At 37.0% G+C, this 12,816-nt stretch overlaps 1 protein-coding gene across 1 annotated transcript in view; it reads right to left on the bottom strand.

Annotated features, from left to right (window-relative positions):
• Positions 1–10,624, bottom strand: part of LOC135768234 (uncharacterized) — a 64,643-nt gene extending 54,019 nt beyond the window's left edge. Inside the window, exons 1-4 of the mRNA XM_065277440.1 lie at positions 10,584–10,624; positions 4,731–4,832; positions 1,161–2,845; positions 1,064–1,082 (exon numbers count right to left, since the gene is read on the bottom strand). Coding sequence (XP_065133512.1) covers positions 1,064–1,082; positions 1,161–2,845; positions 4,731–4,824 — 1,798 coding nt within the window. The 5' untranslated portion in view covers positions 4,825–4,832; positions 10,584–10,624. The remainder of the gene's footprint in view (positions 1–1,063; positions 1,083–1,160; positions 2,846–4,730; positions 4,833–10,583) is intronic.
• Between the last annotated feature and the right edge of the window lie 2,192 nt (positions 10,625–12,816).

Here is a 12,816-nt window from a genome sequence, read left to right as displayed (position 1 = left end):
ACCGTTTTAAAGATTTGCAATGTAATAACTTTGTTGAAATAAAACCCATATAACTACAGTTCCATGACTTTTCTTAAATTAATGTAAATTTTATTTTAACATTGTTATTTTATTAAAATTACAAAACACAAACGAGTTCTAAGTATTTCTACCTCTAATGGCCATAGCGGTCAATTTGACCGCACATATTACAGGCGTTTTATCTCCTCAGCGCTCTTTCCCGCCGTTAAAGATGTGCGTAGCTGTTGCCTAGCAACCTTTCTCTGGCAGTTTTGTATGCTTTTGCTAAGCTAAAACTTAGTTTTACCGTCAAAATGGCAACAAGAAAGAAAATGACTGTCACTGAGGTTTTATCCTTGCTTGAGAACATTGATGATGCAGAGTCTGATGGAGGAGCAGAGAGCGATGTCTCTTGGTCTCTTGACAGTTCGATCAAAATGTTTATTATCTGTCCTAATATAACAGAACTATTTATTCATTCTAGATTTCATTAGAGGCTGCATAAAATTGTTTCCGATTCGTGTGTCAATTATTTCCGATAATGCTAAAGCATTGTAAACTCCAAAAGTCAAAATGTATTGAATAAAGACAGATGTAATAATTTCCAAAATTCACAATATGTTTTTATCTAACGAAATATTCTGCTTTATTTTATATTTGTTGACATTTAGACTTTCAAAAACAACATTTTAACTGCGGTGAAAAACTTTGATCTCCAGCTTGCCGGATGCAAATTGCGGAAGGCAAATTGCGGCATGCACTTTTGTGGGAGGTCTAGTCGCTCTTACACAATAATATCACGAATATATTATATTATGTATGCTTAAATTACCCCACATTTTTCATAAAACATGACCATAGAAGCTTTGAAGTAAATACAACATGACAAAAATGACATGCACTGCTATCTGGTATGAACAGTCAAAATGACCGCCATTGGCAGTTCTAGTAGTTATAGAATTCCGGTAGTGCTAGTGTTAAAGCGCTTTTGGTGTGACTGGCCCCTTAAGGTGTAATCTGACTGACTTTACTCTGGTAAATAAATGATAAACACCAAACTCACCCACAGGTTGGTTCCTCCCCTGAAAAAATATTTAATATTCATTAACCACTAAATAAATATCTGCTGACATGTACTGATATTAAATGTGTGATCATACCTCAGTTTTAACTCTGATTACATCAGATTCAGTGGTGTAGTTGAGTTTCCCCACCGCTGCACATTTAATCTCATATTCAGTGCCTGGTCTCAGATCAGTCAGAGTTACAGTATTTTGGTCCTTTAGCACAGGTTGAGATGTCCAGATCTTCTCTTGATTTATTTTGTAGAGTAACTTGAGTTCCTCTGTAGCAGGACATGATGAGGGGATCACAATAACCACACTGTCACCTTTAACCTCTGCTGTGATTGGACGAGCCGGCTGTGATGGAGGAGTTAAGCAAACAGCTTCAACACATCCACCTTCATACAGGAGAATGCAGGAACCTGGATGATCCTCCATTTGTTTTGATGACACAATAAACTTGGCTGGTTTGCGGTCTTTTGAATCAATCAAGCTCTTAAACATCTCCAAGTTTCTCCTCATAGTCTTGTGGATGGCAGGCGTGAGCCATGATGTTTCCTTCTTGGAGTCAGTGTCATTTCTCATTGTTGAAGATCTTAGATAGGTCAATTGTTTAGGAAGGAGCACATCTGACCAGTCCAATGATGTGAATGTGTAGCTGACAACATTTTCAACATCTAGATCCATCAAGATTGCACGCAGGTTGTTTTCTACCTTTGCACCAGAATCAATCAGCTGTCTGAGAAGTGTTTTAATGATCTCTGACTCTTCCTCCCTCGCCTTCAGCCATTCTGCAAGCTCACTTTCTCTGAATGGAGATTCATGATGATCTTTCAGTAGATCTATCAGTGCTGTGTCTTCAATCTTATCTCCACGGATCTGAGGCAACAGAGAGCCGAGTTTCTTCATGAGACTCAACTTGTATTTGTTACAGTTCTGCTTCATCTGCAGTATTTTATTTTGAAATGAAGTTAAAGCTGAAGCAGGAGAGTCTTTCAGAAGATCACTGCATTTCATCTCAGTTGTATTTAAACTCTCTAATGCTGATTCTATGTCACTGATTAGATCACTGCTGATTTCCTTCAGAAGTTTTAAAGCTCTCGAGTTAAGTTTGCTCAGAGGATACAGCCACACTCTCAGTGGAACCACCTGATCTTTGTTTTCTCCCAGCAGTTTCGGAAGTTCAGCGTAAACCTTCAAAGCATCTTCAAATGAAGTTGGATTAGACGGCAACTGAAAATCACCATAGAAAGTGACACTGAATTTTTGCACCGCATTCTTCTGAACCTCATTCATGTTTAGATTTGCTCCTACATCTGCAGTAATGATTTTGAGTTTGTCAAACACTGCCTTCACTTCTCCTTCCACTGTAGTTTTGTTCTCGTCTAAAGAAACCTCTCTGTCGAACACAAAGCAAGCTTCTGCCCCATACCTTACTGCCGTCACCACGTGTGTCGCTGTATCGTGATCAAACACTTCATGGTGAGCTATATTTTCAGATGCTAAATGGTTCATGCTCAGTTGTTCAAACCTGGTAGTTGAATGATAATGTAAAGTCAATCTCTTCTGAATGAAAGACTTCTTGGTGTCATTGAGATATTTGGCTGCACCGGTTACGTTGATCAATCCACCCAACAAACTCAATTTCATAGAGCCTTCAATGTTCAATAAGTTTGATTTTACTTCAATTGAGTCTGAAGCTGTAACTTTGAAATCTGTATTAATTTGATCATGAGATCGAATACTCAGCTTGAGCTTTTCTTCATTCCACAACGTGATTCCTGTAAGAACAATACATGATTCTTTTGCATATAAAACAGAAAATTAAGGATGTACTTGGCAGATCTAAACTTTTTTGTATATTAAAATCACACCTTTTGATTCTGAAAGCAGAGGTGGAAAAAGTACTAAAATATTGTACTCAAGTAAAAGTAAAGTTACTTGTCTAAAAATCTACTCAAGTAAAAGTAAAAAGTAAGTCATTTTAACTTTACTCAGAGTAAAAGTTACTTTTTTTACAGCGGGAAGAGGTGGAGGATTCTAGTATAGTTCAAAAACGACAAGGGAATATAAATCTCAAACTAGTTGTTTTTAATTGTAGGAACATCTTTACAATTAAAGTGCAATAACAAAAAGTTAATAAAATAAAAAGCTTTTTTAAAGTAAGAAACATTTATGTAATTGTTTAATGATTTTTACATTTGAGTTATGCACTTTTGAAGGTGGTCAGCAGCTTGTAAATACAATCACTATAGTAAGGTTGTAATTGATGGTACCATACATTATTTTATTAAACTATATATCTAGTTTAAATGAGCATATAATGAGATGAGTGCCATGTCATACTTTTGACACGTTTATTATCTTCTTACTTCCCTGACCTGGGTACCTGATGACCTTCATTATTCTCTCTCTCTCGCGCGCGCGCTCTGTCTCTTGCTCTCTCTCTCTCTCTGTCTCTCTCTCTCTGCAATGTCTAATGACCTGCGCATTTTCGAGGACGTTTTGAAGTTGTGTTTGACTTGACGCAAAGCTGCTAGACCTCGAAGATAATGGGCATGGTATTAAAAACGCGTCGTGCAATTTCGTACTTAAGAGCATGAATCCTACCTTTCATAGAAATGAAACACTTGCTTCGCGTCAGTGGAAAGTGGTCGCTTAAATATGACCAGGAGTTTCTTTCATAATATTTGAACTGAGGCGGGTCTGCATTAGCGCGCCCCTGTCTCGTCCGTCTCCATGGTTCTTTTTGCGCGTTCCCCGGGCCCCGCCCATTTACATCCGTTGCGCGTCTTTATCACCTTCCTTTTTAAAATATTTTTTTTTACTCAGTAACGGATATGATTTAAAATGTAGCGAAGTACAATACTTTAAACAAAACATACTTAAGTAAAAGTAAAAGTACAGATTTTAAAAACTACTCAAAAAAGTAAAAATACACAAAAAAACTACTCAATTACAGTAACGTGAGTAAATGTAATTCGTTACTTTCCACCTCTGTCTGAAAGTAATATGCTTTTGTCAAGTATGCAACTTAAAATGTGACCTCTGCATTTAACCCATCTCAGTAAGTAGCTAACACACGCACTGCAAGTCGGGAACACACACCTGGAGCCGACTCGCTCGCGAACGACCCATCACTACCTACAGCACCCATTGAGCAATTGGGGTTAAGGTGCCTTGCACAACTGCCGGCCGAGACTCAAATAAGCAATTCTTGGGTTACAAGCCTGACTCTTTAACCACTAGGCTACTGCCCCACATTATATAATTTAATGAATCTGAGTTTCACTACAAAACACTTAAAAAATCACACTTATTTTTTTTATTTGGAGAGAAATTAAAATAATACTAAGTTTCCCATTGTGTCTCTAAAGCACAATACTCAATAATGTGACCTGGATATTGTAGATATTATCATTGCAGGCACAGTAAGACATGTAATCAATGTATTATGATTGTGCTGCTATCAGACACAAAAATTATAATTTTATATCTATAGAGATCACACCTTAGTGTTTTTCTTTGAAGAAGATTGTTTGATTTTGTACTTTAAAAAAAAGTTATACAACTAATGCACATGGTTGTCCTACAAATCATTCTCTTAATCATCTGTTACCTTGTTTACTCATCTGGGTAAAGTCAAAGATAATTTTAGTGTGGTACCTGGCACGAGAGCATCTTTCCTGCAGTCGTAGAGCATCCCCAGCTGAAAGGGTCTCCCTAAAGCGGCAACTTCTATCACTCCTTCGGACTCCATATTGAACACTGAGAATATAAGAACACATCAGTGAGGATAAAATCATGGAAAATCATGAACCTCTGATATTATTTAAAAAAAGTCTATAACTCATAAAGTGCAATGTGAGATTAGACCCACTGAAGGAATGCGGGGCACAATTATGTGTAAGGGCCCATATACACAGAACAATAACTTTTTAAATTCTACCGGACCATTAGTGTAGCACCGATTTGCATAATTTACAGAACATACGCAAATTTATGATGAAGAAAAAGTAGCCGATTCACCTATAACAGCAAATTTATGACCAAACTAACCAAGCACAATATGCATCTCCATAAAGTTGGTCCTTGTGTCAAGCCACACTTGAACAACAGACAGCATCAGAAGCGTCTCTAAAGACAAAAAGTACTGGACTGCTGCTGCGTGGTCCAAAGTTATGTTCTCTGATGAAAATAAATTTTGCATTTCCATTGGAAATCAGAGTCCCAGAGTCTGGAGGAAGAGAGGAGAGGCACACAATCCACGTTGCTTGATGTCCAGTGTCAAGTTTCCACAGTCAGTGATGGTTTGGGGTGCCATGACATCTGCTGGTGTTGGTCCACTGTGTTTTCTGAGGTCCAAGGTCAACGCAGCCGTATACCAGTAAGTTTTAGAGCATTTCATGCTTCCTGCTGCTCAACAACTTTATGGAGATGCAGATTTCATTTTTCAACAAGACTTGGCACCTGCACACAGTGCCAAAGCTACCAGTACCTGGTTTAAGGACCATGGTATCCCTTGGCCAGCAAACTCGCCTGACCTTAACCTTAAAGCGTAACTAAACCCCTGGTCAGAGCCTGCCTCCACCCACTGGCAATATTTAAAAAATGCAAGAAAAGTGGGCAGATCCCAACGGAGATAGAGGGGACGAACTAAGCTCGTACCAAGTGTGTGGTGAGATCGTAACAAGGGCGTGGTGAGCTTGAACCTACTTACGTCACGAGTCATTTTTTGGACCCAACATCCAATGGGAAAATTCAACTGCAGTAGCCACCGTTCAACCTGAAGAGGGCAGCACTCAAACGTTTTTACACCATATATTGCAGTATTGAAACACTTTATATCCAAATGTCAAAAAAATTACTAAAATCAATGAACAGCACTAATAAAGCATCATTCTTACAGATCATTAACTAAAAAAAAGTTGGTTTAGGGTTTAGTTACTCTTTAATGGTATTGTGAAAAGGAAGATGCGATATGCCAGACCCAACAATGCAGAAGAGCTGAAGGCCACTATCAGAGCAACCTGGGCTCTCATAACACCTGAGCAGTGCCACAGACTGATCGACTCCATGCAACGCCGCATTTCTGCAGTAATTCAGACTAAGGGAGCCCAAATAAGTACACTTTTCAGTTGGCTCAGATTTATAAAAATCCTTTCTTTGTATATATCTTAAGTAATATTAAAATTTTCTGAGATACTGAATTTGGGATTTTCCTTAGTTGTCAGTTATAATCTTTATGAAAAGAAATAAAAATTTGAAATATATCGGTCTATGTGTGTAATGAATGAATACAAAAGTTTCACTTTTTGAATGGAATTATTGAAATAAATCAATTTTTTAATGATATTCTAATAATATGACCTGCAGCTGTATTTTTATTGTCCAACTTTCCCAATTTTTCTGATGCATGTGTAACAAGCGTGACATGGAGTGGATTCCAAATGCAAAAGTTTAGTAAAGTTAGCTCCCTCTTCTTGGATTTGTGATGACCCGGCGATTCTTCCTTCAGTTGCATCACGCCGAGCCCATTATGTCAGTGTCAGCTTTATTTATATAGCAAATTTAAAATAGCCAGTGTCCTACCAAAGTGCTTTATAATAAAAAAGGCACACAATAAAAGCAATAATTGTTTTTACCATTTACTATTAAAAATAATATTACATTAGAAACTTGTTATAAGCAATTAAACACACTGGTATTAAGCCATGGCAGCGCAAATTTTAGTTGTGTTTAAGTACATTTTGTGCATGCACTTTAAATAAAGCACAACAAGTAGAAGCATAATTGTTTTATACTTTATGGACTTCAATCATATTTCTAATACAATACTATTTTTCCTGAGCTTTGCCAACCACAAACGCCTCCTCTGATAATTTCTTGCATTCCTTTCCCTGGTTTTTAATAACTTTTGAAATACAATAATATTCCAAATGTTTTTCTCGATCTGTCCTATTGGTACAACCAGCGCCGGTGTCAAGGGGGGGGGGGGGGGGCATTCGCGGGCCGTGCCCCCCCCCAAACAGGTTGTTGTGCCCCCCCTACAATTTTTTTATTAATTTAATATATATCAAGAATAATTAAAATAAATGAAACATTGAATGTTTCATGACTTTTAATGTAATCAAATGAGGTCTCATGCGTCTTTACGTCTTTAGCATATTTGTGACTTGATACTAGCAACGTGTTTTTCGCGGCATTTTATGGATCATGTAAAATATAGATATAGAATATTTAAAACGAACCAGCACTGCCTGCTCCATCTTCATGAAAACACCGACTGGCTCAAACTCAGAGATTAGAGGTCGAGGTGGAATTTTCAAATCTACAGGACACTGTTTTAAGGAAGTTTAATGTTCGTACACGCCGCCTTCAGCTATTTCAAATGTAAGTTAGCGTTGTTTAATTTACGTAAGCTTAAATGTGAAGTGTGGCTATAGACCGTTAACACCATTGCGACGTGATTATGGTAAAGCGGCTTTTAGGACGCGGTGTGCGCTGCGCTTTGAAACCCATTCATTTAAATGGCTTGCGCCGCGCGAGGGCGGTTTGCTGTTGTGTTGAGCAAAGCGCGAGCGCAGCAGCTTGCGCTCACGCCGCGGTCGAGTTCAAAATAGTTTTGCGCATAGTTTGTGATCTTTTGCACTTTATACGGGAAATGAGCTGACAGTCTGTACCAGCTGTATGAGTGTGTGCTTGCACTGTATTTGTTGTTTTAATGCCTTGTTTTTGCAAGTTATTGTTGCTATTGCGTGCCCCAGGGCCTGCCCTGGGCATAGGCGGAATAGGCAAATGCTAAGGGCGCCGCCGACCCCTTGGTTAGTTATGGTCTGGCGCCGGCTCTGGGTACAACCTCAAACACGGCAATAATTAACCATTTTCCTTGACGACGTTCGGATATACATGTGCTCTGTTGTGATCATAGGTTGTAATACGATGCGGAGTGCGTCCAATATGGCGACCTCCGCTCTGATGACGCGTCGTGAAAACCCTCTATCAGTCACACAAGATTAATTTTACGACATGTGTACGTAAATTATTTTTTAATTCTGGTGTTATTTGCAATGTTTATGTTTTAATCGGGCAGGAAAATGGATTTATAAAAAATCGTTAAGGTGAGTGTCTCTGCTGCATTCTGTTAATAACACAGGTATAAATAAAGTTTTTTTTTGACATTCAGCTACACGGTCAGCGTTATTTCTCTGAACAAGTTTAGGTAATTTGTAAGTTTAGATAACATAATTACAAAACCAACAAATTACTGCATGCACATACGGTACAAAACATTATTATTTATTTGGATTTCAGAATGAGCATGTTTGTCATTAATACTAAATATGCTGCGGTCTGTCTGCTGATCTGATACTGTAATAAAGATGAATGTATAATAACTGATTAAAAAGCTAAATGTACAAGTTTTAGTAAATAACTACATGCTTACGACGTTTGTGTTGTAATAATGTACAGGGTAACTTGAGATATAAAAACGAAGACGAGTAAAGTGATGTTTTATCATTAAAATCTGATAACGTCCATTGATTTAATAGAACGTTTGGGTATACCAACATGGCGGCGCGGTGGCTTCACAAGTGTGACGTCATGCGCAATCCAGTCATTTATATAGATCAGTGGGTTTAAGCTGTTTTGGGTCAGTATGTCTACCTTGAATTGTTAATGTTTTGCCAAGTATTTAGAGTTGCTTTCAAAAGATAATGTAAGTAGGTCTACAAAAAAATGGATACAGACAACAAATCGGACTTGGGCATCAAGATTTGCAGTGTAAATCCAGCCTAAGGTAATATTCCTATTGCAGGAGGCAGGTCAGCCACATCTCTTGCAACATTTAAAAAAACTTTTTCAAAAATACTTGACAGAGAGATCTCTATCTTTTTTAAATCATAACTCTACCTCTCTCTATTCTCTCTCTCAGGTATTGTTTCAGAATAGTGAAAACTTGTAACTTGGTAGAAGAACTTCTTGTATTATTGCCTCACTATGACAAAATCGTTTTATTGTCTCCTAATCACTGTGGATCAAAGCATCTGCTATAGATGTGTTCAGTCCATGTAATGTCTGGGGCAGACTGGACATTGCATGTTTAAGATACAACAACTTCTGTGGCATTCTGTGGGCTCTCACTGCACTGCATTTTTTTTTTATACATCTGGGTTTCTGTGAAATCTTCCTTTAGTTAACCACATATCCTGTGTTGACTGCAGAGAGAGTTCTTCAGTGGATGGCAGCTAATTCATTTTCTGTTTTGCTGTAAGTCACAAAGCACCTGCACCCATGTTTTTCACACTCTCCTACATACTGTATATAAGCTACATTACAGCTTTTCTAATATTTCTCAAATCATTCTAAATTTAGCAAAATAATGCGTGCATTTATCAGAACAATTTGTACAAAATGCACAACATCAGATTTCCTGCAAAAGCGTTTATCTTGTTCAAAATCCTTTTGTTCATCTCTCAAAATATGTTTATGTCAGTCCCATCACAATGGAAAGTCCTTGTCTTAATGTTTATGAAGTCGAAATGTTTAGCAATGTTGTCAATATAACAAGAGCACACAGGTGTAATTATTTTCTGATGATGTCAACTTTATAGCTTCAGCTTTAATGATGATTGTAAATGAACATGGCTGCACCTTTTCAATTTCAACAAGTTACTCTAATTCGTGTATGTGAAATATCGATTGCAAAGGATTGGACAGAACTCACATTTACACCTTTACTTTTCTCTGTACAAAATGTTACACACATTGTGGTATTAAATAAATCGTATTTTACGGTACGAATACAAAATAATAAAACTAGAATGGTTTACTGTATAATGTAAAAAAATCTAATCTCAACTAAAAATTTCCTCCTGATGACCCAGGCAGATTCTCATCCACATCACAACAGATATCTTTCCTCCCAGTCGCAATGTAGCAAATAATCACTCAGAATGTCTTATACAGTCATCTAACACTACACACATTTACATTTAGTCATTTAGAAGTTGTTTTTGTCCAAAGCGACTTACGAATAAATTAACAAAAGAAGCAATTGGTGCAACACAATAACAGCTAGTTCATTGCTCACTTTGCTCTATTTAATAATGAGTGACACACATCATATTTTATTTATTTTTTATTAATTTTTCTCTATTCTGCTGACAGTACAATGTCAAAATAAATGTTATATTGACACGACAAATAAAGATAACGGACACAATTTTTGTGTAGCATACATTTTATATTTCTTGTACCCATCTCTCTCTTTCAGTTAGAGGCATTAAAATGTAAGATTCTGGTAAGGAGATCTAAATGTTGCGGGACCAGTCGGGTCGGAAAGAAAAGAAAAGGATTAAGCAGATAGTGGGTGAACACAGAGGAGTTTTAAGCAGTCGCAGCATCACATCAGATCTTAAGACACAGTGTTAGGTAAGGTTTTTATTTATATAAATGTGTCTCTGTATTCTACGGTGCTAATTATTATTAAGGTTTTAGCAAAGTTTATTCACTCACCTTCATCAACTGTCGCAGAGGAACTGAACAAGTGAGAACATCCTGTCAGTGTTGTGCAGCATGAAGTTGTCACTTTCATTTTCAAATTTAGAGGGGACATATCACGTAAAGGTGACTTTTTCCATGTTTAAGTGCTACAATTGGGTTCCCAGTGCTTTTATCAACCTAGAAAATGTGTAAAAGATCAACCCAGTAACTTAGTTTTGGTAAACCATTCTCTGCAAGCATGTAAAAAATAACTTATTGAAATTTGGCTCCCCTTATGATGTCACTTTACAGTATGTAGTTTCATGAGGTGTGCAGATTCAACATGATATCTGATAAATATGTTGAACTGTTATTTTGTAAAGTATACATACATGATATTGTTATTTTGTATATACATGATATTTGCGGTCTTGTTGTAAAACACTCTTAAATGTTGGTGGGACTATAATACAGTTCTTCAAACACAATATACATCATTAAAAAAACTACTGTACATGGCAAAAGGTACTCTAAAGAGATGACGGTTAGATCTTGCAGTGTGCATACGATGGACACTTCACTATCCCATGATGCCCCGGGAGAGGAGTTATCCAACGAAGAAGAAGAGGCATGCAGCTGTTTTTGCACTGAAATGACAGGACGTGATGACGACGTAAGTCACGTGATGTAGCAACATGGCGGATGTAGTACGTCCGAATCTCATTCATACTACCAGAATTCATACTATACAGTACCTACTGTTTTAACGGCAAGTAAGTAGGTACTTCATGTTTTTCAGTACCTACTATACAGTATGTGGTTTCAGACGCAGCCTTTGTGAGCAGCATGGTGCTTTCTACCCAACAATAGTGTGCGTGCACAGAGCAAAATTAGTTGATGTTCACGTCTTTTAGGTTAACGAACAAGTACACATTAACATGTCTCAAAATAGATGTCTTAGTGAGTATCATAGTAAACAATTGATTATCTTGAACATTTTAATGCATTCGGTCGTATACAGTAGGCCTACCTGTTGAAGTCTCTGTCATTAAAGTTAACTAAATGAGAAAACAACAAGAGAAAAACTGTCTAACTATAACTTTGTAACAAAGATGAATCCAAATTTATCTTAAATAGGCTCAAAAGTGTAGTAAGATTTGACAAAAGTTACTGCAGTTAAATATAAAGAGATATTTTGTTTCATTAACAGACAGTAAATCAGATGGGAGAAATAGAAAAGTTTAAAATTTAGCCTTACATTATGTTTAAATGCCAGTAACCCATGCAGTCAGAGCACTAAATATAGGAATATTTATCTAATGTAGGTTAATATGAAGTAATCAGCAGTCTCATTCATGCTTTTTGCACATTCTTATACTCTCAGCCCCCCTAAAATGAAAACCCTAGAATTGCCCCTGCTTACATGTGACCTGGATAAAACCTGCCCTTTGAATTTTTCAAAACTTTGAACTCGCTTGGGATCCAAAAAAACAGGATTGTTATCCCATCAGAAGGGTGGATTCAGTTGTGATTTTTCGAACCAAATAAAACCAGAGTTTTTTAAAGCAACACTATGTAGTTTTTTTTACCTTTAAATAATGTCTCTAAAATTATTTCAGTGATAGAACAACTTTTAACTGGACAAATTGTACTGTTGCTGCAACCTGAGCAGCCTCCTAGCTGCTACAAGCACACTCTGAAAGTGGCGGTGGAGGGTAGGAAACACAGTCCCCTGCCTGCAGAAGAGTGTCTGATACCACGCTTTTAAACCACATGGGGGAGCTGTAAGTCATTTTTACATGGAAACTACATAGTGTTGCTTAAGTGAATGATCACAAATTAAATGTTTACTGATGATATATACATTTCTTCATATTTGAAGCATATATGAAGCATGTCACATCTAATGAGATATGGTAAACAAATTCTTAAAGCTGTCAAATAAATGTTGCTCACAGCTCTATAATTCCACAGTATATTAACGGTAATGACAACACCACATATACTCAGTCATTCAGTTAGCCTAGTTAATTTCTCAGAATTGGATCTCTAATTGCATGTCCAATGTGTCCTTCATTAGGTAAGAACATTGGTGGCTGTTCTGGTTCTATATCAGGCTCAAGTCCATCAAAATTGTCATCAAGAGAAAACTCAACATTAAAGATTTTATTTTTGATCTATAATATTGATCATAATGTTTCTGTTATGAAAAGTGTTTGCACTTCTATAAGCTACATCTGTTATCAATAGCAAAAATGTATATTTA

This window comes from Paramisgurnus dabryanus, chromosome 23 (genome assembly GCF_030506205.2).
Source record: "Paramisgurnus dabryanus chromosome 23, PD_genome_1.1, whole genome shotgun sequence".
Classification (NCBI taxonomy): domain Eukaryota; kingdom Metazoa; phylum Chordata; class Actinopteri; order Cypriniformes; family Cobitidae; genus Paramisgurnus; species Paramisgurnus dabryanus.
Note: the sequence above shows the minus strand (reverse complement) of the source record. Positions and strands in the feature narration are given on the sequence as shown.